General features: G+C 32.3%; 3 protein-coding genes and 1 non-coding gene across 5 annotated transcripts; 1 reads left to right on the top strand and 3 right to left on the bottom strand.

The window, feature by feature from the left end:
- Positions 1-19: 19 nt before the first annotated feature.
- Positions 20-3611, bottom strand: LOC120193350 (probable LRR receptor-like serine/threonine-protein kinase At1g34110). The gene is made up of 9 exons (XM_039195860.1): positions 3469-3611; positions 3314-3385; positions 3153-3226; positions 2584-2727; positions 2385-2465; positions 2195-2266; positions 2040-2111; positions 1734-1805; positions 20-175 (listed from the first exon to the last, which is right to left on the bottom strand). The coding sequence occupies exons 4-9, from the start codon at positions 2622-2624 to the stop codon at positions 151-153; spliced, it is 363 nt and encodes a 120-aa protein (XP_039051791.1). The 5' UTR covers positions 2625-2727; positions 3153-3226; positions 3314-3385; positions 3469-3611; the 3' UTR covers positions 20-150.
- Positions 1146-1228, bottom strand: TRNAL-UAA. Its single transcript has one exon. It is a non-coding gene; the product is annotated as a tRNA-Leu (tRNA).
- Positions 3612-13410: 9799 nt separating the features above from the next.
- On the top strand, positions 13411-17979 carry LOC120193356 (probable WRKY transcription factor 57). 2 transcript variants are annotated; one of them, XM_039195867.1, is made up of 4 exons: positions 13411-13958; positions 14794-14937; positions 15880-16250; positions 17884-17979. In XM_039195867.1, the coding sequence occupies exons 1-3, from the start codon at positions 13546-13548 to the stop codon at positions 16235-16237; spliced, it is 915 nt and encodes a 304-aa protein (XP_039051798.1). In that variant the 5' UTR covers positions 13411-13545; the 3' UTR covers positions 16238-16250; positions 17884-17979. The 2 variants fall into 2 exon arrangements, with proteins under 2 accessions (XP_039051798.1, XP_039051797.1); XM_039195866.1 differs by lacking the exon at positions 17884-17979 and having other exon boundaries at positions 15880-16365.
- A 3511-nt stretch (positions 17980-21490) lies between these two features.
- Positions 21491-22622, bottom strand: LOC120193417 (zinc finger protein ZAT1-like). The gene has a single exon (XM_039195918.1). It carries the CDS (start codon positions 22547-22549, stop codon positions 21491-21493), a length of 1059 nt encoding a protein of 352 aa, XP_039051849.1. The 5' UTR covers positions 22550-22622.
- Positions 22623-27772: the final 5150 nt, after the last annotated feature.

Genomic DNA, 27772 nt, shown 5'->3' with positions numbered 1-27772 from the left:
AATACAAAATATAGTTCTTATGATATTGCAGAAGAATTCCCCTTGCCAACATTTTCAGTTCCAAATGGTTACAATATTAAACTAGAGAACACGAAATCGGGACGGCCAATCACTCGCGAGGAACGTAACTGAAGAGTCGCACAAGTTTATCTATTTACACGGCTTTCTTCCACACCTGTAGATAAGTTCCAAGAACAAATTACAGAATCATTTTTCAACGGCAAATATTTAAGACATACCGCATCCTCCACGAACGCTTGTAAAGCGAAAATGGTATCCTTTATTTATATTTGGCCGATTGGGCTTTATTTATATTCTTTTAGGTATAATGACAAAATTAAAACCTAATGTTTACATAAATTGTCACTTTACTCTTTTTGGGAGTATTTTAACTCAAATGTTTCAATTTTTTTTTTTTATCAAAATTACTCATATTGTATGAAAATCGTTAGTTAACTCACAATCAACACATGTTGCTAACGTAATATTTTTACATTTGTTTAACTGATGATGTGACATATATCAGATCATCACGTCATTTCTTCTTGTGTGACATAACAAATATCTTGTCATCATTTTGAGTAACATGATACATGATTGTTTTGATGACATGACACATATCAAATCATTAACTAAACATATAAATGTCCACATTAACAACATATGTTGACAATTAGTTAACTAATAATTTTCATCCAATATAAGTAAATTTAATTTAAAATGTTTTAATTAGAAGCTTTAATACTCCAAAAACGAGTAAGTAGCAAAGTGGTCATTTATATAAACGTTGAGAGTTAATTTTTTCATTAAAAATGGTTAATAAATTCTGAAAAATAAAATAAAATAAAATAATGGTTTCAATTTATCTACTATGTTAAAATTTGGAATGTAATCTCTAATTTAATTTAACATAACTTAATCCCTCTATTTTCATAATATTTGAATTAGATCTAAACTGACAACACCATTATTTTATTGCTAAAATGATGACATAAATTTTATAAAATAAAAATTACTTATTTGCTTGACATGTAAATTTATAATTGGACCAAGAACATTATATAAAAAAACAAATTATAAAAAAATTAAAATAGATATCAAAATAGAAGGACTAAAACCATAATTACACCAAACAAAAGAGAGCTTGCTGACTGTGAGGTTCGAACTCACGCGCATTTATATGCAGCAGATCTTAAGTCTGCCCCCTTAACCTCTCGGGCAAATCAGCTGATTGTTATATACTTAAAACAACATTTATACATATGATATTTTAGCAAAATAAAGTCAATAATCAAATTCATGCACCAAAATCACATTAACCTATTTTATTCATACCAAACTTATAAGACTGATGCTTGTTAAGCAGAATGATAAACAATTTTGATATCTTTCAAGTAAATCTAAGTTTTAAGTTTCAGAGAGTTTTTTCGTATTTGCAATTTGATACGACTCAAATTTGAAATAATCAGGCTCTAATGTGATTATCAGATACCGAGTCTTAGACTCAAAAATGAATCAGAAATGACAACCAGAAGAAATCATATATTGTTGTTTTGACTAAATTAGTAACTCCGAGTCTGTAATTTCGAGAAATATGTGCAAACCAATCAGGTTTACACCTTCAAGGAAAGAATTTCCTTCAATGTACCGGTAAAGAAAGTTAAATAACCTCCCAATTAACAGACATTATAAGAGTTAATTTTGCATGATCAGGGCGTTAAAGAGAAACTTACATTTCTTGCAAGAAGGGATGCTTATAGAATGCTTCAGGAATTCTTCTTGCAAATTGATTGTGATCTAAATACCTGCATTTCCAGTATGAGCAAATATTAAGAACATGTACGAAGACAAGTTCATACTATTATCTTGCTCCGACTCTTCATTCTACTTGAAGAGTTTGTATCGGACAGTTTAAGTTCACTCTATTATCAAGCAAACAAGCAAACCAATTAACATCAATGTTTTAATTCAACGAAACTGTACCCCAGGGCACCCGTGTCTTGTCAATCAGAACCAAAAATGTAAAGCAATGAACTTACAACGACATCAACGCACGGAGACGAGCAACTTCAGATGGTGTTTCTCCCGACAGTTTGTTGTGAGATAGGTACCTGTAATCAATATACCAATTAATGAAAATCAGAGTTATACTCCATGTCCTCAAAGGTTAAAAACTTAAAATGACTGTACTTACAAGATTTCTAAGTCGGTCAAGTTTGCGAGCTGTGCTGGAGTTCCACCGGTCAAGTAATTATTGTTTAGGTACCTATAGGCCATAGTTTCAAATAAAAAGGGCTGCCATTTAGACAATTCTTAAATACAGGGTTTCAAAAACACAACAAAGTCATTGTTAATACTCGACTGAAATGAATCTTGAATCTTACATGTTCCGAAGTGCTGGGAAGCAACCATCAATGCTTATGAGTTGTTTTATAGTACTGACCACATGATTGTTCCCGACATCCCTACAATGATAGTGTTAGAACACGATGCACAATAGAAACAATGGAAATAGAACAGATATCCTTATGTGCAAAGACTGATCAAGAATGTTAAACGTTTTATGGAGATTAGTAGTCTTACAAGAACTGAAGTTTGTTCAAACTGCCTAGCTCGGCCTGCATATGACCCAAGTAACGGTTTTGATGTAGATGTAGGTAGCGAAGTTCCGTAAGAGTTGCCAGCTCCTTTGGGATTTCCCCTTTCAAATTATTGAAGCTCAGGTACCTAAACAAGTTCCACTTGGTGATTTCAGAACAACTTAAGATACATACACTCACCACTCTCAAACTAATAAAGCAGGGAGAACATCCTGTAGCTTATTCCACCTCAAATTACTACACCAAAAACAAAAAATCAAAGAAACGGAATCAAACCAAAGTTACAAAAACCTGAGAAAGTTAACTTGTATTTGAATGTTACTCTGACATGGGTATATGTTTAAATTTTTCTATAGTTTTTCGTGTATTTGGTAGGTTATATTCTCGTATCCATGTCCGGAAATGTGTTGAGCACAGTTGTCGAACATAAATATTTGGAGAAAAATGAAGATGCAAAGCAATACAGCTTTATTCCATAGTCAAAGAATCTAGTTATGACGCTGCAGAACATATGATGTTGATTAAAACCAAAAGAAAAATAAGGTAACATACACAGCATTCGAAGATGTTTGAGCCGACCAATTTGAGGCGGAATCGGTCCGGTTAGCTTGTTGTTATGCATATCACTGCCATTTTCAACAATCATACTAGGTTTCAGTAAAAATCGTTCAATTAATTAACAGAAAAAAATTGAGAAAAATATTTAATCATACAGTCGAGTAAGATCTAGCAAATTCGTCACTGCAACAGGAAATGGCCCGACGATTTAAACTGCATAAACTTCCCTGCCAATTAAACGAACCAAACTAAAAACAAATAAAAACTGAAGCTAACTAAATTCAAGAGAGAGAGAGAAACGGAAAAGTACAGATCGGTGACAACTCTATAATCGCCGACGAAGGAACAGGTGACGATTGGCCACGGCGGAAGATTGCCGCCGCCACAAGGATCGTCGCCGACCCAGGTGTACACAACCGTCCATCCCTACGACGCCTTTACTTCATTCAATGCTTTAGCTGACAAAACCAAAACAAAACATATTACAAGAAAGAAAGAAAGAAAAGGAATTTTAACGTGGAAATTCAGGATAACTAAGTTCATTACCGTCGCGTTTGAGAGTTGTGCAAAAGGAAAAAAAGTTTTGGATTTAATTGATATTTTAGAAGAAATTAAGGATTAAATTGTAAAATTTTAAAGTTTGAAGACTGATTTATAAATTGTATGAAATTTAGTGGCTAAACTATTAATTTAGTCGATTTTCTATAGGTGATAATTATAAACTCTCCCCGCTAGTTTTCTAGAGAGATTTTTACAGTTTTTCTCTTTCCCTCAATCCTTTCGTTATGAATCGTCGTCGTTCGTCGTTAATTTCAGATGGAAGTATCGTCAATTTTAACTCGATTTCAGTTGATTTTTCGTCGATTCACGACAATCCGTTTTCGACACCTTCCGCACCATCGTGTTCCTTGTATCGTTCTGAGTCCATCGGTGTTCTCCGTTTCTCTGTCGTCGCCGCCACGTGGAGGGGGTGAGAAAGTCAAAGTTTTTGACGTTTCGGAATCGAGCTCTCCGCCGTTCAAAATTGTGAACCGAGCTTGGTAAGTGTCTCAAAATTCCTTAAAATAATTTTAGGAATTTTTCCGGGAATTTTCCGACACCGTATCACTGTTCACGCGCCACCCCCGATAGTGGGCATCGTCTGAGTGTTAATTTTGCAATAAATTTATGTTTAGGTATTATTTGTGTAAAATTTGGATGTTAGTTTTGTAAATAATTGTAGAAGGTGGCTAATTTTGTAATTAATTTTTGTTAGTGTGATATTTGTGTAAAATGATCGACTGTTGACTGCGTTGATCGTTGACCACAATTGACCAGAACTTTGACCAGCGTTGACCGGGCATTAAATGATATTTGAATTTGACCGAGAATACATATCCTAACGTTCTTCGACGTTCCGAATCCGATTCCGATGTCCGTTTTTCGAAATTCGAACCCGAATGCCTCGAAACTGCCAGTCAAAGCCGTTGTCTTTGACCGAAAATTCAAAATTTTCGAAAAGTTATATTTTATGTTTTTGATGTCTCAAATCTATTTTTGGGGTTCGTTTCGTCAAACTTGAACCCCGGTAAGCTATTTTTGACTGATTTATCACCCGATTCGATCCGTTTTTCGAAATTAAGCTTCATTTTTTTTGTAATTTCTGTTGATATGCATCTGAGGAATTATTGGAATATGATTTAAAGATCGAGAGCATTCGAATGGAATTTTTATAGTCGATCAGTATGTCACGAAAATCGAGGTAATATTTTACTACCTTTTTATGCTTTATGGAACATGTTGATATTGATAAATGTATGAATATAAAAATGTTTGGTCTCATTTGTGTAGTTAGTTAATTTCTACACTCGAACTGAATACAGTAAAAATGCGATAACTGAATATGATTCATATGATTAATATAAGAAATTGGAGGATAGTTGGAATTAAATTACAAGCTTTGTGATAAAGTGATAAATGAATCAGTCTGGTTGTGCAAATTATAATTTATTTCACCAAATGTACTTGGATTGGAAATTATGAAAATACTTCGATAGGGTAAAATTAAGAAAATACCCTTATGTTGTAAGATGACAAGAATTGTCTCTGAAAGTTGATTAATAACTTTTGAAAATATATATTGATCTGATAAAATTTCATATGTGCTTAGGAAGTGATAGTTTTACTTGGAAAATATGGATAAGCGGTTTTTAACCCCAAGAGGGTTTGTGCAAGATACTAGAAGTATGTTAAATAATCATTTCAAGATAAGAGAATGTTGGATAAAGCAATTAATCATAGGATCTCTAAATTATACTATTTTTGTTAAGATTTAATACCGAAATTATCTGGTTAAGAAATTATGAAAATGCCCTTGAGAGGTAAAAATAGCTCGAGTTGACCCTGAATGAGAAAGTACATTGAGGATTCGTACTTAACTCGATTTAAGTCCGTATTTGATTGTTAAGATCCTGACTTAGTGCAGAAAAATTCCTGATATTTCGTTTGTAAAATCTGAGAAGGCACTTGACCGAAAATATTCGAGTTATAAGTTAATACCTGAAGAATGATTTATCAATGGTGCTCTTTTGTCAGAATTGTTTGAATGGACTGAAATAAATGATAAGTTTTGAATTTAATAATAAGATTGGACGGAATGAATTATTGGACTACAATAGATCTGTAAAATGACCAGAATACCCTTAGAATGCAAATGACCAAGAATATCACCAAGCTCAGGAATGATTGGATATCCTCGAGCTCTGAAATGAATGGAATAAAGCTGAACACCAAAATAACCAAAATACCCTTATGGCATATACTAAGCATATGTTTTGAATTAATTAAGAAATCTAAGTAAATATGGGTGTTGTACTACCCTTAAAAGTTATGGAACACAACTTAAGTAAGTTGATCAACGTTAATGATATGTCAGTTCCTGATCTGCACAGATATCACTTGAATGAGTGTACGTCTACTCAAGTTTGGCTCGAAGATAATTTTTGGAAGTATTCAGCTCAGCTCAACTCTAGATCGCATTCAATACTAAGGATTTGATATTTGTTCGACAAATTAACCACGAAGACTGAACTGAACTGAAAGAAAGTACAATATATATCCGAAATTCAGAGACATCCAAACTAATCTGGAAAACCCTAAAGTAACTGAAATGAACTTGACTACTAAATGAATTAAGTAATATCAAGGACTGAGGATTAAGTAAGTGATTTGGATGAGTATAGAAACGTTAATGATCATACATGATGTAATTTTCTTATGGATCATGAACTATAAATCAAGCACGTCAGCAGTTCATGATATAATGAAAGCGTGAACATGAAATTAAGAGCATTAGAATATCTGTTAGTCTCCTTAAGATCTGTTCAGTGATGACTCGGAAGATGATCTATGGATAAGAATATTTGGTATTAAAGAGTAAATACCCGGGAAGGTTAATGAATTGACAATTATTAGTCCTGAGAGCTATTCATCTGGAGTTGTTCGATAATCCGAGTAATCGACATAGATTGTAAAGGTCATGAACCTTCATTTCTTCCTTACCAACTCAAGTCATATTCTGAATAACTGATGATTTCGTCAGTTATTGAACTCTTCCAATAGTGATTCTAAATTCTGATATTCTATCGGTATACTGAAGATCTGTATTCCTCCACCTGTTAAGATTATCCAATATCTTTGAATAATATCTATAAATTCTGGTGTGTTCCCTACTCACATGAATATTTTATCTGATTTTCGATTTGAATTCTGATCTGATACTTGACATGGATTCTGATATGATATCTGACATGGATTCTGATATGATACTTGACTTGGATTCTGATTTGATACTTGACCTGGATTTTGATATGATACTTGACATGAATTATGCTTTGATTTTTGATATATCCGTTTACGGACGGAACATATTTTATTTGGGGGGTATTGTTGGAGGAAGAATACTTGGAGGCTCTTCGGCTGTGTGCTCAGGGCCTTACTGGACGTGACGGGGTTGTATGGTTCTGGGGAACCTACACATTTTGTTCGTGACGGATGGGGATATATATATATATATATATGTTTTAAAAGATATGTATCTTTTTACTGGTTTTACGGTAACACACTAGATAACCTATTCTGATATCCTGAACTTAGTCGTCTGAAATATTTCTTTGAACTGAAAGCTCATTGTCCGTTACCATTTGAAATACCAGTAGGATTTCTGCTCAACATAAATATTTGTAGATGTCTGAACCGATAAGAAAAATATATGTTTATATGTATCTGCACGTTCATCAGCATCATCTGGTAGTTCTGTATTACTGAGCATTTCAAAGCTCACTCTATTACTCACCTTTGTAGGTTAAAAGAATCGTACAAGTATATCAATCAACATCAGTAAGGAAGTTCTTCCGGGGTTACTTGCAGAGTACGCTACATGTGATTAGGGAGCATGTAATTATATTTTATTTTATATATGAGTTTGAAAATCTATTTTTTTCTGCATATTAATAAATCATTTTATAAGTTACATGTTTTAAGAAATTTTTTAAATTTTCCGCTATTTTTACAGTGAGTTGCTCCGGTGGCCCTAATGTGACACTCCAGATCGGATCAGGTTATCCGTATCGGTCTGAGGAGGTTACATTTAGTAGTATTATAGCTTTGGTTTGAGTCAAAATTTTCAAGATAGACCGGCCGGTCGAATTTTAAAAGGCGTTTGATCAGTACATGCCCCTAGACTACAATCGTACTTCTCTGAGCCGAAACTCCAAGGTTGGGTCCCTATCTGTAACGAGCAAACCTAAGTTTTTATCCATTAAGGTTCTACCCTTGCATAAAGGAATACCAGTAACGTCTGTCTAAATTATGTAAAGTACCCTACGAGTAATGTGAGAGTTACTCATTCGAGAAATTTTAACATGACTCCGGAAATGAAATTGGGATATGTTGCTACTCTATGAGCCTATTCTCGTAACCAAGACTAAATTGATTTCACAAGGATAAAGTTGTTTTGATTATTTATTGAAATGAGAGAGAGTTCTAATGAGAATATATACTCAGCTCGTTAAGAATTTGTAGAGGATCTGTACTTTTGGTAAAAATAATGTGAAGCTATGAAAGATCTGAAGGAAGTTTCATTTCTGAAATAATGTGACATGAATGAATTTCGAGGACGAAATTATTTTAAGGAGAGGATAATTGTACACCCCAATTTAGAGGCTAAATTTTAGAAATTATAAAGTATTGGATTTAATTGGTATTTTAGAAGAAATTAAGGATTAAATTATAAAATTTCAAAGTTAGAAGACTATTTTATAAAGTGTATGAAATTCAGTGGCTAAACTATTAATTTAGCCAATTTTCTATAGGAGAGAATTATAAACTCTCCCCCGTTAGTTTTTCAGAGAAATTTTCCCAATTTTCCTCTTCCCCTCAACCCCCTTTCAACTCCGATCTACTCACCATCCGACGTCCGATCGACGAACCGAAACTACCATCGTGTACGTTGTTGACCAAACAAAACCCTTCAAACCTTTCGTTATGAATCGTCGTCGTTCGTCGTTAATTTCAGTTGGAAGTATCGTCGATTTTAACTCGATTTCAGTTGATTTTTTATCGATTCACGACGATCCGACAATCCGTTTTCAACAACTCCTGCACCATCGTGTTCCTTGCATCATTTCGTGTCAACCGGTGTTCTCCGTTTCTCCGTTGTCACCGGCGCGTAGAGGGGTAAGAAAGTCAAAGTTTCCAACGTTTCGGGATCGAGCTCTCCACCGTTCAAAATTGTGAACCGAGCTTGGTAGGTGTCACAAAATGCCTTAAAATAATTTTTAGGAATTTTAGTGGGAATTTTCCGACACCGTATCACTGTTCACGCGCCACCCCCCGAGAGTGGGCATCGTCTAGGTGTTAATTTTATAATAAATTTCTATTTGGGTGATATTCGTGTAAAATTCAGGTGTTAGTTTTGTAAATAATTGCAAAAGGTGGCTAATTTTGTAATTAATTTCTGTTAGGGTGATATTTGTGTAAAATGGTCGACTGTTGATCGTTGACATGTGTTGATCATTGACCGGCGTTGACCATTGTTGACCAGCGTTGATCGGGCATTAAACGACCTTTGACTTTGATCAAGTATACCTATCCTGACGTTTTTCGACGTTTCGAATCCGATTCAGTAGTCCGTTTTTCAAAATTTGGACCTGAAGGCCTCGAAATTGCCAGTTAAACACATTGACTTTGACCGAAAATTTAAAATTTTCGAAAAGTCATATTTTATGTTTTTTATGTCCCAAATCCGATTCGATCCGTTTTTCGAAATCAATCTCCGTTTTTTATGTAATTTCTGTTGATATGCATATGAGGAATTATTGAAAGATGATTTAAAGATCGAGGGCGTTCGAATGAAATTTTTATGGTCGATCAGTATGTCACGAAAATCGAGGTAATACTTTACTACCTCTTTATGCTTTATGGAACATGTTGATATTGGTAAATGCATGAATAAAAAAAATGTTTGGTCTCATTTGTGTAGTTAATTAATTTCTACACTCGATCTGAATACAGTAAAAATACGATAACTGAATATGGTTCATATGATTAATATAAGAAATTGGAGGATAGTTGGAATTAAATTACAAGCTTTGTGATAAAGTGATAAATGAATCAGTCTGGTTATGTAAATTATAATTTATTTCATCAAAGATACTTGGATTGGAAATTATCAAAATACTTCGATAGGGTAAAATTATGAAAATACCCTTATGTTGTAAGATGACAAGAATTGTCTCTGAAAGTTGATTAATAACTTTTGAAAATATATATTGATTTGATAAAGTTTCATATGTGCTTAGGAAATGATAGTTTTACTTGGAAAATATCGATAAGCGGTTTTTAACCCCAAGAGGGTTTGTGCAAGATACTAGAAGTCTGTTAAAGAATCATTTCAAGATAAGAGAATGTTCGAGAAAGCAATTAATCATAGGATCTCTAAATTATATTATTTTTGTTAAGATTTAATACCGAAATTATCTGGTTAAGAAATTACGAAAATGCCCTTGAGAGATAAAATAATTCGAGTTAACCCTAAATGAAAAAGTACATTGAGGATTTGTACTTACGTTGATATTTAAAATTGTATTGTACCAACTGTTGATTAGTTTAATGGGATGAATTGTTAGATTTTTTTGTCAAAATTTCAAATTATAACATTATAAGTAAATAATTAAATTAAAAACTCAATCTTTTAATTAATATTTATAATATTTGATACAAATTAATTTAATTAATAGATCAAATTTTACCGACAAAATTGAGATTGAATGGTTTGTAAGTTCAGGTGAGAAAAGAGGTTGATTTAATCTTATATGTTAGGGCAATGCATTCTACAAATTTGGAAGAAAATTATAATGGTATCTATAGATTATCCTTTTTAATAAGAATATCTATGAATTTCATATAATGATATTCACAATTTTTTTGTTTAATCAAATCATAATACTAATAAAATAATTAATGAAATTTATATATTTGTATTCTATTAGATATTTTACTATTTTTTGTATAACCACTTATTTTTCATTTATTAATCGACTAATTTTGATCGGGTACTACAGAGACAATAGCGTCAACCATCCCAATCCAGTTTGCTCCATTCGTAAACGTCAAGATTCGAATATCTATATAAAGGCTAAGCAAAGCATCTACAATTAAACAACAAATTAAGGGTCGGTGGGTAAGCACCTCATGTTTTAGTTTTGGAGTGTATGAAATAATACATGCTTCGGTTATTATGATGCATGGCAATCACATACATATAAACGCCACGCGTGTCGGAGTTGATTAATTGATCATATACGTTAAACCTAATTAATTAATTAACATTAATTGGATATCGACAACGCTGTGTTTGATCCTCATAAAGTAGTTGTTTCCCATAATGGGTTCAAGTAATGTGCGGTTTCTTACAATAGGTGGACTGACAAATTATGAATACAATATACTTCAAAATAATTATAAATTTTAATTAAATAAGAATTTGTAGAGCACTATTGGCTAAATTAAATAAGAATTTCGTGGTGTTATTTTTTAAATTAAATAATATTAAAGATGATTATGACAAGTGTGGTGGGATTACTTATATTGATTTCGCAATATAAAATATAGGAGTAAAATCTTATTGAAATAATTAAGTGGGATCCAAACCAGCTTTGTATGCTGAAGACGAGACTGCAACCGAATCAATTTGGCTTATCAAATTAGTCACACAAAAGATGGCTAATCAAATGAACATCATGTATAAGGGAATCTATCTAAATTGGTTACTTTAAGTGGTAGTAATATATTTTTTAGGATAAACCACATATTTGGTCACCTACCTATTACTCAATTTATGTTTTAGTCACTAATTATTATTTTTTTCAACATCGTATCTAAAGTTACGTTTTAGTTACCCACCGTCAAAAAATTAATAGTGATGATGATGTAGCATCTTTTTTAAAAAAAATTAATATTGACATGACATTAACTTATGGTGACATATCATCATCACCGTTAATTAGATTTAAACTAAAATAATATCATATTTAAAAAACTAAAATAAAATCGAATCTAAAACTTCAACTATCAGTTTCAACCTTGATCAATTGTGCTAAAGATTCAGTTTTTAATTTTATATCATAATTAAAATTATAATAGTAAGATGAATAAATTTTAATTAACTACCAATTAATCTAACACATTAGATCTCTTAAATAACATTTATTATTTAATTTTTGACGTAATTAAAGAAGTAAATTAGACTGAGTAGATATAGGCCTAAACATATATATATATATATATATATATATATATATATATATATAATATATATATATATATATATATATATATATATATATAATTTCTACAATATTCTCTTTAAAATAATCAATCAAAAAATTATATATATTTATATCAAACTTCCACGAAATTCCAATAAAATTTCCACATCTCCTTATTTATATTGTTAAGAATTTCAATCTTAAACCAGTTAAAAAAATTCTTAACCAAAATATAAACAACTTACCAAAATGCCGCTAATAAGTTAACATGGGAAAGTCTTACGTACGACAACTTTAATATATAATTAAGGAAATGTGATACAATTTTTTTATTATTTTTTAATAAAAATAGTAAAAAATTTACGGAAACATTATTATTTCTACCGGTTTTATTATTATTAGGTGTTTTACCGATTTTGTTAATATATTCGATAAATTATTACTTAAAATATTATTTTTTTCTACTGATTTTTTTATTATTTAACACTTTACCGAAAATATTAAAAAATATTAATATTTTAAATAAAAATAATAATATTTTAAATAATTTTTACCGATTTTATTAAAAATAACAATAATAAAAAAACCGGTAATATATTAAAGCTACCGCTGAGTAGAACTTTCCAAGTTAACATAGGCGACGCGCCAACAGACTGTCGCCCTTTCTCTTTTTCCCAATCCCGTTGCTCAAATATCAGCCTCGCGTCACTATTCTGGTTTGACGCCAATACTTGGTTTAATTTTGCTATAGTCCCTTTCATTTTTTTTCAGTTTATAAATCTAATCTTATTTTTAATCTCGAAAATTTAGTTCCTTCATTAGTGTTGGTCTAATAATTGAAGTGTAATTAATAATACTTCAAAAATATTTCATTAAAATGAATTCTTTTGAATTCTCAAGCTAACAAATTTGCTTACGATACCTATATTACTCATAAGTAAATATTTTTTTTGAATATTCTACTATAGATAATTAAAGTGACAGTTGATAATATTTTTTACACGATTTTTTAAAGCGTTAAGTTGATTGCGTGAGCTTTTTTTCTCTAAAAAATTCATATAATCTATTTGAAATAGAGACAAAACTGAGATTAAAGATTAAAAAAGGTTAAATTATTTCACATTAGAAGAATAAGGGTATATTAGATATTTAAATTTAAAAATTTGAAAGAAAAAAGTATTATCTAATTAGAACTAAAACTAAAAAAAAGTCTCAAAATACTATTATTCCAAACAATTTGGAATCAATTATTAAACTAAAAGAGCAAGAAATATTAAAATCACAAAATTAAAGGTAGATGGACTAAATTTCAAATATACAAATATTATATGGACTGAAAGCAAATTAGTCTTTTTTGTGTAACTTTTAATTTTTTTCCCTTAGTCGTTTCCTTCACCTCTTTCGATCGATGGGAGAAAAAGAAAGTTTTTCAAAAACCACGCGTGCCTTCTCCAGCACTAAAACTCACACATACGCAGAACGCCAAAACCCTAGCTCTTCTTATTTCTCTCTCCGCGTTTCTTTTAGATTCTGTTTGGATGCTTTGAATCCTTTGATTTTCCACCCTTTAGTTTGCTGATATGGAAGATAAAGAGGGGAGCAATCCAGGAGGTGAGTTTACATCGGAGTCGAGCTGGACACTTTCCGAGGGAGGACCTGACTCGGTGTCCAACAGCGTTAATTACTTCTTCGACTGGGAGAGTAGTATACTCAGTGAATTCGGCTTGGATCTACGGCAGGGTCATGCTGACAAGTTCGGACGGTTCGCTGAACTAGATCGGCCTGAAGCCAGGCCTGAATTGGCGGGAAAATTTAGCGGCTCACAAAGCTGCGCTGCAGCTGATGATGTTGCTCGTTGTTCAGTTTCGGGGACGGCTTCGAATCCGGGTGGGTCAGCTGTCGTGTCGACGTCGAATCTGTCGGGGTATTCGAGCTCCAGCGAGGATCTGCCGGAGAAATCTACGGGATCCGGCAGAAAACCGCCCGAGATACCGTGAGTAGTAGTGAACATAACCTTCGCCAATGATGAAAATGAGATAAAAAATCATTAAATAAATTGACCGTTTATTTATTTCTTTATTTTTATTATTTCGAGGACTGAGTCGCAACTACGTACAGATCCTGGTGGTAAAATAACAGATTGTAGTACAGAGGGTGCAATTTTCGGTGTCAGTACATTCTGAAACTGTAGAAATAAACAAATTGTTTCGTGCAAGTTGGGGAATGAGGTAAGGTAGTCTCGTAATTTTTGTGAAACAATGCGTTTAAGGGAATATAGGCGTGAAACCAAGAGGGACTTTTCGGCTATTAACGAAATGGCATTGAACGCCGTTACGCCGCCGCTATTGCGGCTGGAATATGCCGCTCTTCCTTTTCTTTTACTTATTCTTCCCTTTCGGTTCTTGTTTCAAGTTTTAATCACGTTAATTTTAAGGCAAACAGTGGGAATATAGCTGGTAAAATCCCTCTTTAGATAACGTAAATCATAGAGTTTAGATCATATTTTCTTCCACGATTTTTTTATGAAGTCTCTTTTTTGTTCTAAATTCATCCCCTCCTGTAAAAGTGAAACGGGCGTTGCAAATCATTCATTATATGTTATCTGAGTGTTATTTTTTAGGCGGGTTTCTCGATTGCTTTAGGAATCTGCGAATGCCGTTCATATGGTATTGCATTTCATGTTCTAAGAAAGTTGCTTGTTATTTGCATAGTATTAAGTACAAGTATCTTAATTCTTCGCATTTAATTCTTTTTTCAAACAGAAGCTTTTAATATTTAGGGATTTTCTTCTTTTCATTTTGATAATTGTAGGTGGGATGTTTTTGTAGGAGTAAGGTGAGGAAGAAGGGGCAAAAACGAATACGGCAGCCACGTTTTGCATTTATGACCAAGAGTGAGGTTGATCATCTTGAAGACGGCTACCGATGGCGGAAATATGGGCAAAAAGCTGTTAAAAACAGTCCATTTCCTCGGTCTGTTGCTATTTCTCTATTATTGATGATACACAGAAATTTGACATTTTACCCACTTTTAGAACTGATTCAATGCCATATTTCTGTTAAAAAATTAAACAATATACTGAAACATGGTTTCTATCAGTTCTTTTCTGTTTGTCATAGGGGTGGTTTCTATCGGTATACTGACAAAAAAGGGTGGAAAAATGAAATCAAAGGGTTATTATAAAGTAGAGTTAATAATGCCGTTCTTCAACAACGTTAAATTTTGGTTATTAATTAGTTCAGTGTTTTTCATAGTCTCGGAAAGGGAGATTCAAACAGTTCATGAGTATGCCATCTTTAGCACAAGGACGAAGCCATTAAGGATTTGGGAGGGACTGTGACCCTAAATTTGTTATATAATGATACATTAGATTTTTTCTAATTTAAATATTAATTAAATAAAAATTTTGTTTCTTTTAAATTTTAGATTTAAATACTTATTAAATTCTTGTTCTCTTTGTGTAAAATAATTTAATTCATCCCAATGTTTAATTCTAGCTTCATCCTTGTCTAACATCCTAAAAATTGATTCTCTATTTTCTTAAACCACAAGTCTGAATTTTTTGCTGCATAAATAGTTTTGTTCAGCCTTATTTATGCGAGAAAAAGTTTACTTTGCATTATCTAAAGTGGTCAAATTTATAAAGCAAAGTCTTCAATAAGGGAAGGGGTAGGGTTGTTCAGGAATCGAATCTAAAATTTTGTAAGTTAATTTGATATAAATCTTCTAAATTCTAACACTCCCTTTATGGTTTAGTTTAGATTCTTTTATCAAGTAGCAAAAACATGATATTGTTTTTCATAGAATCATTATGTTAGAGCGAAGTCAAATAAGGAATTCATGTTTAAAATAATTAATGGAAGTAAAATTTTCATATTGTTGTGCAAATCTAAGACACATAATTGGTCTTACAGGAGCTACTATCGCTGTACAAACAGCAAATGTACAGTGAAGAAGAGGGTAGAACGCTCTTCTGAAGATCCTACCGTTGTCATTACTACATATGAAGGTCAACACTGTCATCACAGTGTAGCATTCCCCAGAGGGGGACTCATCAGCCATGAAGCTGCCTTTGGTGGTCAATTGACGCCGGCAGTCTCACAATTTTATCATCCAGAGGTACAGTTACATAAGGAAATTCCTCCAAGCAGGACACAATCACAGTTACAGGCACACGAAACACCGATTGACGTAGGAGAAACTCGTTCAGAGCCCCCGACAGATGAAGGGTTACTCGGTGATATCGTCCCTTCCGGAATGCATAACAGATGAGAAAGAAAATATGGTATGCATATCTTCCTTTAACTAAATCAAGTTAATTAACTTACTTCCATGCTCTGCATGTGGTTGTCCATTTGAATTTGTGTGCTTTAAAGGGAGGAATGCAGTATCATTTTTTATCTCAAATTAGGAGGAACAATCAGTACCGAAGTAGCTTGATGCCAAATGGAAATTATGAAGGCATAAGGAAGATGCATAGCTTTGTTATTGATGTGTAATTCAATCTACCATAGCCATGAGGGCTGAGGCTTTCACATGTCTAGACCTTCTTAGCTATACTAGCTAGTGGACCACTGTAATGTTTTTTATATTAAACCCCACAAGCATGAGATATATAGAAAGCTCTTTGATTGATCAGTCTTAATCCATATTGGAACAGTTTAACTGTATTGGAGTACTAATAAATAGGATAGAATATTAAAATAGGACCCTTAATGTTTATCGATATACTGGTATCTATAGTGATATATCCACAGTCATACTTGTGATTTCTTCGCTTGTTTCCACATCATGAATAATGTCTGGTGCATAATTTTATCGACTACTGTTTCTTAGGATTCAGCGTTTGTAGATTGCCTAATTGTTTCTTGATGTTGCCCGCTTACTTGTGTTTATCAGGCATTTGGAAAGGCCTTTCTAGACATGGGTTTTGATAGATTAATGCAACTTTAGTGATTGTGAAAAGATTCTAAAGTACCTGTAGAATCATTTAGATTGACGTTTTAGACGTTCCTTTGCCACTATTCCAGTTGCGTTCTTCGATGAATCACTCCAAATATCAACTAATTGTCTTGTTATATTTTTTATTACTCTTTTAGTTTATACTTTTTCAAATATCTTAAAATTTTGTGAAATTTCAATTCAAAACTTAGAGAAAAATAATTCTGATCTACTTTCTCCATCATCTTCAAATGAAGATATATTGTTCGTCTTCTCCTTCTTCACCTCTTCACTTCTAGAATTTAGAAAATAAATGTTCCAGTGTTGAAAAATTAGAGGAAGTCCGAAAAATTAGATTAAAAATTCAAGAAGGAAGATTTTAGGAATATTTTTCACTAATTTAGAATAAAATTTTAGGATTTCATTATAATTTCTTACATATAGATGTCTTATCATAACACTTTTAAATATTTAATAATGAAATGATGTAAAAATAATTTAAAAATGCATGAAATAAGATTAAAAACAATTGAGCCATGAAATGTATAGTTTACCATTCTTTTAATGTTGTTTAAGTAACAAAACAAAAGATCATGATTATCACTAAATTACTCTTTCCTAATCACATCAAAACACAGTAAGTGAACCTTCAATTTTACTGTTACTTATAATATTACTTTCAGAACTAAATGTAAACTGAGTAAATTGTTCACTGTAGAGTATTAATCCTATGGTACAGGAAGTACAATATCTTTTATTTCTAAATAGTCATGGTCTACAGGATTATGCCAACCGATCATATGATAGGAGGAACCATAGAACTTTCTGTTTTATATAATGTGGGGGGAAAAACAAAAAGCATGTGACAGTTTGCCGACAAAAAAAAAAGTCCATAGAACTAGGGTTTGCCGTTCTCTTTGATGTTTTTCTCATTAAGAGAGTTAGTATTACAAAAATAATGCTGATCGTATCTACAGGCATGTTATTGATTGGTAGAAGCTGAAGAGCAGGCACGCCATGCATGCAAGGCGATTTTTAATCAAGTGGAAGTGAGTACTTCACCAGTTTATCAGATATAATGGCTATAGCTTCTGATCAGTTCATAATCTTATGCTCAGATTTATCTAATCTCAACCCTTGAGTTCTAATTTATGCATCTGAATATTGATATTCTTGGTTATTAGTTTTAGATGTTTAGGAGCATATATAGACGGGGATGGATAGGAACAGTCACTCTTAAAAAAATTAAAATTATTACATATTTTAAATATATTTTATATTTTTTCACCTCCTAAATTATATAACTTTATTCCTACTAAAATTAAAAAAAAATTATTCTTCTAACTTAAAATTCTACGTGGGTCCTTATTCTGGATATTAATCACCGTTAAAGCTGGATTGAAGTAGTTAACTGTTGGTGGTGGTCTACGTGAATGTGAAATGCAGGAATCCATAATAATAATATGAGCATATAGTAAAAGAAAATGGTCCACTTGTTTTGTTCTTTGTTCGTCAGTTGCGTGGATTTCAAAGTTGCTTCAGAGTTGGCAGCCAGCCGACATTGCTTTCTTCTCAAAGCCTGCCCCTACCCAATTACTGTTTCTCAGTACTCCACCAGTTCTTTATGCCGTTGCCTTTATATTATAGTTTCATTGATGTCATCATTATTAGATATGACGGCATATTTAAAATCTGATTATTTCGAATAATTTTTTTAAAAAAATTATAAAATATTATTTATTGGATAATCAATTAAATTTCATTAATCAATTAGGAATTGAGAAAAATTCGACTGAGTTTAAAAATTTGATTTCTTTACTCGTAATATCAAAAATTTAACTCGACTACAAAATTTAAATCAAATTTAAGTTATAAAATAAGACTTGAATAATTTAAATATCTCAAAATTTTTAATAATTAGTGGATTAATTTTTAAGTTTGAGTCGAATCCCTAAACTACGAATGATACGTGTATCTTATATAAAAAATATGAATAAATATGTCTATAATATATGTTTATAAAAAGCCATTTAAATTAAAATTATTTAGTATTAGAAAACATTATAAATACTTTCTATTGAATGTAAATAGGAACTCGAACCAACTCGATTCAAATTTATTAAACTCAAATTGACTTGAAATTTTTTAAATAAAGTTTATATTGTGAAATAAAACTCGTCAATTCAAATAATTTAATTTTTTTAACTCGACTCGATCAAATGCTCATCCCTACAATTAAATACTATTTTAAATCAATTTTTTTAATTCCTTAAGAGTTATTAGAAAATTCACATAGTTAAAAAGGTAGTTTTTTTATTTTAAATAATAATATTATTTGTAAAATTATGAATAAATTTGCTATGTTGTTACTCTATTTGTGAAATATCAAATAATTGTCCGATAAATAAATGCAGGGATTGTCAAAAACTAATGTGCGCGCGTGAACGTATTTATTCTTTCCAATCCATTCAACACGTGAATGTGGTGTTGTTTTCGGATGTAAAGGCCACTTGTTACCGTACACGTGTCATTGTATTTCTCCCGTCCCCACGATCATCGTACGACGGTGGTAAGATGTGTTGCTTTATTCGCCTCTTTCTTTGGGAGTTAATTCGAAGGTTTAATGTATATTTTGTTTTCTGAATTTCTCCTTTAAGTATTTGATTAGTCTTTTAAATTTTTCTAAATTAATTTAGGGTTAGTTTGTTTCACAAAAAAAATGGATTTTTTTTGTAAAATTAGTTATATCTTATGAAAAATATTTTTTGAAAAAGAATTTACGGTATTTAGAAGATATTGTGTAAACCATTTTCCAATAGTTGAAAAATTTTATAGAAATCATTTATTGTAAATATGAAATATAATAAATAATATTATTTATCATAAAAACTTAATATTATTATATTAAAAATATTAGAATAATTTATTTAATTTTATTTATGCAAATAATATTATTAAAATATTATTTCTAAAATTTTATAAATAAAAATGTTAAGATGAGTATAATCTATTAAAATAAAAATATTATAAATTATATTAAAGTTTTATTAAAATAAAAATAATATTTATGTTTTTAAAATTATTAATAAATATATTTTAAATATTTTTATTAAAATATTATTTGACTATTATATTAATATTAAATACATAAATAATATTATTTATTATTATTAATTCAATAATATTTTTAAGAAATTAAGAAATAATATAAATTTTATTAATAATTTATTATATATTATTAAAATAAAATATAATAATATCATGTATTATTATAATATAACTAACTATAATAGTAATATTATTATAATATATTATATTGTTAAAAATATTAATAAATAATATTTTAAATAAATTAATAATTAATATTTTTATTAAAATGATACTAAAATATCATATTAATATTAAATACATAAAATAATATTATTTTAAGTATTTATGCTTTGAAGTGAAAAGTTCATAAAATGACTTACGAAAAATCAAACCGTAAGTCATTTTCCAGAAAATGTAAAAAAAATTATGTTGACTAGTAAAATGTTTTACATTGACCAATCTGCTTTCTTCCAACCAAACACTGAAAAAAATGAGGAAAATGTTTTCCGGAAAAATATTTTACATGAAACAAATAAACCCTAATATCTAGATTTAGTTTTAAATAATTAGTTAATATTCGAGTGATGAAAGGCAAATATATATACATATATATTAATAGTTATATGACCCTATCAATATCTAATATTTATTTTGAAATTTTGCTTTTTATATTTTTTTTTCTTTTTATTTACTGAGACGTTAATTCAGTAAAAAAATTATAAATAAAACGTAGATATTATGTCGATAATTGTTCTAGTGATTTGTGAAAACCGAATCAAATCATAATTTCAAGTACGTGATTGTATAAAATCAAAATCCATGTATCGCATTGTATATTATACCAAAGTTTATGAGTAGCTTTGATATTTATCCAAATTAAACTACATAACAAGACTTCCACTAATAGCAAGCTCAGGAGTTTGGGAAATTTGAGATTTTATGTTTAAATTCGTATATGATGGAATTTTACCTTAGCAAAAAGAAAACAAGTTTTAGATGCAAGAGAACAGGTTGAGGAGGTAAATTCACTTGTCTATACTCTCTAAAACCTCTTGCATCATGAGGAACCTGTGCCCAAAAGTTTGTTAACTTGGAAAATATCAAACTCAGATAGCAACGTGCCGACACTTAATCCGGATGCAGGACCGTCTAGACTCTAGAACCATCGGTTGAACACCGATACAGGCAGCCGGTGACCCTGAGTTATGACTCAAGTCTACCAAGACATGAATCCAACAGCATTCCCCACTGCATCTTCCTTGACAGGAGCCGGAAGGTTAAGGTCAATTAGAGCCGGCATGTCGGCCGTCTTGTTTGATCACCAATGTTCTGTCATCCGAACCTCCTCCGACAAAATGCGACCTTTTATGACCCCCCAAAGCTTGGCCTGGCCTGAAAACCCTGAAGCAAAATGGACACTCATGGCCTTTGTTCTTCTTTGAACCCAATATTTTCTCAGCATTGCTAGATTAACCTTTAGCAACACCAAGGCTCTTAGACTTGGTAACTTTGGTATGACTCGTAGGAGCCGTAAATACGACTCTCATGTATTGATTCGTTGCAGTCGTTTGCCTTCTTATGGCTCGCTCGGTGTCCTCCAAGGGCCCTATGGGAATCAAAGGTCTTGTTACAGGTTAAACACTCGTATTTGCTTCCCATTTGAGGACTGTAATAAGCATTCTTTCCATTCCTTCTTAAATCATACTTGAATTTGCTTTTAAACCCTGATCCAGACACCATTTTAGCCTTCTTGGACCCGCGAAACTCATAGACAGAATCCTCCGATTCCACCTTCTTTGGTCCATTTCTAAAATACCCTGAATCAGAATCCTCGGAAGAATGACAAGTTTCAGCAGATTCCTTCAACTTGTTCTTGTTGGAAACACATTTCATGGCATTCTCAATGGTGATCCTCACATCGATCAACGACGATTTTTCTTCCAACGAGAGCAAGTTGTTGTCCGAAGAATCGGCAACTGAATTCGGCCCTTTCTTATTACAGGAATCCCTCGACAACATCACCAAACACATCGCCACCTCCTCCTGTTCTTGCCCTATCTCCGAAACAGATGAAGAACCATTCCCCAAATTGTCCGAATTATTCGGCTGAACACCGATCGTCTTATACTTAACCCTCTTAAATCTCCTTCGACTCGGAGTCGTCGACGTTTCGGTATTCGACTGACTATCCATAATCAGCTTATGTTTATCGCCACTGTTGAAATGATAAACTCTCTCCTTGTCGGAATGACAAGACATATGACCGCAAAGAGCTTTCATTGATCTAAAACCCTTACCGCATTCTTTACAAATCATCTCTTTAAACGAAGAGCCATTGCTTGAATCCGAAAACCTCTTGGTTTTCTTTGGATTTTCCCTCAAACCAGCAAATCTCTTGAGCTTGTTTAAGGGTAAATCAGCTGATTCTTCTTTAGTTTCAGCATAATTATCGTTGTTCATATGAATTCTTATGTGACCACCTAATGATTTCCCACAAGGGTACCTTTTGTTGCAAAATTTGCAAACGAACTTCTTTTCTTGGTTTAACTCCATTAATGAATCAATGAAACAAACAGAACAAAAAGAAAGAAAACAAAAACCCAGTAAAGGGGACAAGATCAGTAGCTCATTTCTTACTTCAAATCTTCAAAAGAATACTGCATTTTTTCTCTCCGGGATTGCTTCTTTGCTGTAACCAAGAAGCAGAGAAAATAAGCAATTACAGATCGAGAAAATAAAACAGATCATAAAGTTGCTTGCTTTTTTTTTGTTTTCAATGGAGATGATGATCAGACAAAAACCAAGAGCTGTGATGTAACACTTCTTCGTTTCAAGTACAACGAAGAGGTCCAAATTCAATTCTTTATCACTCTTGACTGTTGAAACAGATTAAAATTAAAAGAAAAATATGGGGGTTTTTTTCGAACTGAGGGAAATCAAAAGGAAAGAGATGACGAGTCGCTAATGATGGCGATTGAAGATACTATTTTTTATCCATATTATTATTATTATTATTATTATTATTATTATTATTATTATTATTATCATTATTAATATTATTATTATTATTTTTATTTTTATTATTATTATTATTATTTTATTATTAAATATATTAAATACATATAAATCACAAACCAATTACAATTCAACCGGCCCAGTTATAAACCAACTGAAACCGGTCCAAATCCAACCAGAAACCCTAAATATTTGGGTTTTCAGTTAGGGTTTCCTAACCCTAATCATCCTCAGCCGCCTCATCACATCCGTTGGATCTGGCACGATCCAACGGTCCACATAGCTCCAGAGAGGAACCCTAGGGTTTGATACCCTAGGGCCACGCGGCGCCGCCCCAGCTTCCACGCGGCTGTCGACAGTCTTCTCGCCGCCTCCGGCGCTGCCACGTCCCGAATGAAGGCTCCAGAAGATCATACCAGCCGTCCACGCCATGGCTACTCGGTGAGTCACCACTGGTAGTCCGGTGACTCACCGAGAGCCCTTCTTCGGACCGGTCCGACGGCTACAACGGTGGTGGCTATAAAAGCCACCACCCCACCTGCAAAAAAAAAAAAAGAGACAGAGACAGAGACAGAGACAGAACCGGAGAGAAAGAAAAAAAAAAGACAAAGAAAAGAAAAACAAACAAACTATACCAACGATCTCAGCAGCAAAGAACCAGAAGAAAAAAAAAAAGAAAGAAAAAGGAAGAAGAGGCTTACCAAGGAAACCTTGACCGTCGCCGGAAACACTGAACATCGCCGGAGAACCAAAAATACCGAAGGTACTTTTGTAGATTTGCTCCGATTGGGAGCCTTTTAGGAAGAAATAACACCGGAACCGTCCTTAGGACGGTCCGATCTATATATTAGTGTAAAGAAAAATTTTTCCGGCCACCGGATGCGGTGGCCGGCGGTGATGGTCACGGCGGCAGACGGTTGCCGTCCGGTGACCGGCTTCCCTCCGGTGAGGGAAGCTAGAGAGAAGGCAGAGAGTTTTAAAACTCTCTCTGCTAGAGAGAGAAAAAAAAAAGAAATGAAATGGCTGGCCCTTCGGGCCAGCCGGTTTGGACCATTTATAGTCCTTCCCAAACGACGTCGTTTCGGGAAGGACTATACGTGTAATTATGAAATAGTTAAACCCCGTCCGCAGTCCTCCGGATTTGTAAAATTTACATTTTAGTCACTAAATTAAATTTATAATATTCTTAATTTAGTCTTCGAATTTTAATTTAATTTATTTTAGTCCTTCATATTAAAATAATATATTTAGGATAAATTACAGATTTGATCCATTAATTTCTATAAATAATTTTTTAATCCCTAGTTTATATTTTTAATTTATTTCATTATAAAAATTCGAATTTTAGATAATTTTATTTTAGTCACTAAATCATTAAATCAGAAAATAACATATTTGATCCCTATAATTTTGATTAATTACGAATTAGACTTTTAATTTTATTTTTACTGTAATTTAGTCATTTATTTTATATGTTTTCTTTTATTTTATTGTTTTTAAATATATTGTTTTAATAGTATTTTTATTTTTATGAATAAATATTTTTATATATTCATAAATATATATATAATAGTAATTTTTAAATATTTATCTTAATAAATCGAAGAAAATGAAAGTCTTAATACAACTGGATGTCCTATTCTGATATTTTAAAATTAAAAATTAAATAATATTATTTATCAATATCAAAGAAAAAGAGCTGTCTTAAGGCACCTAGAAGTTCTTTTTAGATATTTTTAAATAAATAAATATTATATATATATATAATTTTGAAAATAATAGAATTAAATAAATTTTCGAATTTTTAAATTTTAATAATAGAGACAATTTATAATTGCAAAGTACCAATTTTGGGCATTGTAGGGGTGCTAATCCTTCCCTAAACGTAACCGACCACGAATCCCTTTTTATTACTAAAAAGAACGAATTTTTGGTTATAAACGCAGATCAGTTTAATTTTTTTTAATTGATGTTTTCTTAAAACTCTTTTAAAAGATATTTTTTAGGTATTCGACCTACCTGACCCAAAAGGCCGATGGCGACTCTTAAATTATTTTCAAAATTATTTATTCACATCAATTTCCTCGCCCAATTTAATATTTCGTGCCCGGACGAAAATCGGTTACGACAGCTTGGCGACTCTGCTGGGGACTGGTCAAACTTTTAAAAAAATCAATTATAAATTGTCTCTATTAGTTAAAAATTAAAAATTTATATATTTAATTTTTAATTCTTTTTTTCAAACTTTTTATTTATTTATTATTTTTATAATATTTATATGTTTTATTTTCTTTGCAAGTATTTCATTTCATTATTTATTTTTCTAAAGTTTGAACATTTCTCCTCACACACAACACTTGCATTGCATAACATAAAGCTCTATAATTGAGTTGTCCCTTTTAAGTGAAAGTGAAAGCAACGTCTTCGTGAGAATTTATTCTCCGTGTCAGACCTAGCAAGTAACTTTCGGGGTTCATATGCTCTCTGTCTTCGTGAGAATTTATTCTCCGTGTCAGGCATAGAGAAATGTATCCCCTCGAATTGAACTCGATCCACTTTAGTCTGTAATGGACTAGGATTGAGGGTTAGCAACCCAAGGGGGCACTAACAAGGACAATTCGGGTACCTTTACTCCTAGTTCTGAAACCCTGCATATAAAAAACCTTAGAAACTCTTCCAATCAGAAGTCATGCCGAAATTTTGTCCAAAATAGGTGTACACACAGGAGAAATGAATTATGTCTTTCCTGTTAATTTATTTTATATGTTTATTTAAATTATTTAGAAAAGCATGTTTAAATTAAATAAATGTTATTATCCTTTAAACTAACTTATTTTCTTTTTGTGTGTTCATTATTTTTCTGTTTGCATTGCATCATACAGGATAAAAGACATTGATCCTTGTGTTAATTGTCGCATTGGAAAGCCTTCATCTATGGATAAAAAGTGTTCAAATCAAATAATTCTGAACTCAGAAGTAAGACAGTGGGCTGAGGATTTACAAAGACAAGAAGGAGATAGTCTGCAGGATGATTATGTATCTGACTTGGCCAGTTATGCTTCAGTTTCACTAAAAAGAAATGATATGCAAGATTTGCGAAGCATTTGGGAAAGTTGGGATTCAAACAAAAAATTGCAGTTTTATCAGACTTACGGAGACATCCCATATCTGCTCTATGTAGAAGTTGATGATGAATTACTCCGAGCCCTAGTTCAATTCTGGAATCCAGGGTACAATTGCTTCACTTTCAATAAGGAGGACTTGGTCCCTACTATTGAAGAATACACAACTTTGTTACATATCGAAGGGGCTTTGGAGAATCGAATCTATTCAAAGTCAATTAAAACTCAACCCTTCCGAGTTAAATTAGCAAAAATTGCCGGGGTACGAGAAGAATGGGTAGCATCCCGTACAAAACAAAAAGGCGAAAGCGAAGGCATTGCTTGGACCAACATCAAAGAACTTATTCAGAGTCATCCAGATATTAAAGTACGATTCGATCTATTTGCTCTGGGTATATATGGTATGGTCATATTCCCAAAAGTATTGGGATATATTGAAGCTGCAGTGGTAGACTTGTTTGAACAACTACCGAAGAAGATTAATCCTGTTTCTGCCATCCTAGCAGAGACCTTCAGATCATTAAATGCTTGCAGAAGGCTAGGAGGTGGACGATTCTCAGGGTGTACTCAGTTGTTATATGTTTGGATCCGTAGTCATTTCTGGAGAACAGAAAAGGTTTCATACCGACGCTTTAATACGGATTATTCACCATTAAAGGAATTTCTGGAGCAGGAATGGCCGAAAGAAATTAAGAAAGATATGTGGATTAATGCCTTTCGAAATTTGCAAAGCAATGACGTTGTTTGGCGAGCCCCGTGGCAAATACAAAGGGAATTCATTTACAGATGTGGGGATTACAACTGGATAATGCTGCTCGGATTATGGGGAGGAATTGGATATGCACCACTTCTGGTTATAAGACAATATGAAGGTCGTCAATTTGTACCTGTCACTGCTGGATTACAGTCATCTGAGTTCGCATTTCACAGCAAAAATTATAAAAGAAATATCATGGAAGCCGTTACAGCTTGGAAAACAACTTTTTGTATTCGAGCTAAAGCAGCAAAAGAAATGCTAACTCCTGATTATGAAGATTGGAGATCTGTCAGAAAAAACGAAAATATTCCTCTACCAGATCAAAATGAGGATATCTCTATGGAAGATCGCATTAAGGTGGTTCCATCAGAGATTGAAATCCTGAGAGCTGAGTTTGAAACAGAAAGAGATGGTTGGTCGAAAGAGTTAGAGCAAATGAGACAAGATAAAGCTATGTTAGGGGTTGACATTGACTTTCATTCATCACAATGTGCAATGTTGAGAAGAGATAAAGAAAAAGGTGAGGATGAGTACAGAGCCTTACAGAAAGATTATCAGGAGTTATATAAATCCCGAAAAGCATCAGGACCTAGCCAATCGACGGTACAGATGACCAGAGAATTGAACATCGAGAAAAGACGAGTTGAAGATCTGAAAGAAAAGAATAGCCGTCTACTCAAAAGCCTGGAAAAAGGAAAGCAAAAAATGGAAGATTTTGAGGTCGACAGACGAGAGCGAATTATAAAGCACAAGGCTGAGCACCGCGAGATCATGAATGAAATACAAAGAGAAAGGAATCGAGCCAAAGATTTAGAAGAGATGAAGAATGACATCTTTGATAAATTTGAAGGCGAGAAAAATATCATGTTCAAGGGATTTGAA

The sequence above is a fragment of the Hibiscus syriacus genome, unplaced genomic scaffold (assembly GCF_006381635.1).
Source record: "Hibiscus syriacus cultivar Baekdansim isolate YM2019G1 unplaced genomic scaffold, ASM638163v2 tig00116995_pilon, whole genome shotgun sequence".
In the NCBI taxonomy this organism is placed as follows: domain Eukaryota; kingdom Viridiplantae; phylum Streptophyta; class Magnoliopsida; order Malvales; family Malvaceae; genus Hibiscus; species Hibiscus syriacus.
This window is presented reverse-complemented; position numbering and strand designations above follow the sequence as displayed.

Coding starts and splice junctions, on each gene's coding strand:
- LOC120193350 (XM_039195860.1), bottom strand. CDS start 2,624: ATGCAGGCCGAGCTAGGCAGTTTGAACAAACTTCAGTTCTT. Junction 1,806..2,039: donor CTCCGTGCGTTGATGTCGTT/GTAAGTTCATTG, acceptor CTGGAAATGCAG/GTATTTAGATCACAATCAAT. Junction 176..1,733: donor CATCCCTTCTTGCAAGAAAT/GTAAGTTTCTCT, acceptor ACTTATCTACAG/GTGTGGAAGAAAGCCGTGTA.
- LOC120193356 (XM_039195867.1), top strand. CDS start 13,546: ATGGAAGATAAAGAGGGGAGCAATCCAGGAGGTGAGTTTACATCGGAG. Junction 13,959..14,793: donor AGAAAACCGCCCGAGATACC/GTGAGTAGTAGT, acceptor ATGTTTTTGTAG/GAGTAAGGTGAGGAAGAAGG. Junction 14,938..15,879: donor AAAAACAGTCCATTTCCTCG/GTCTGTTGCTAT, acceptor TTGGTCTTACAG/GAGCTACTATCGCTGTACAA.
- LOC120193417 (XM_039195918.1), bottom strand. CDS start 22,549: ATGGAGTTAAACCAAGAAAAGAAGTTCGTTTGCAAATTTTGCAACAAA.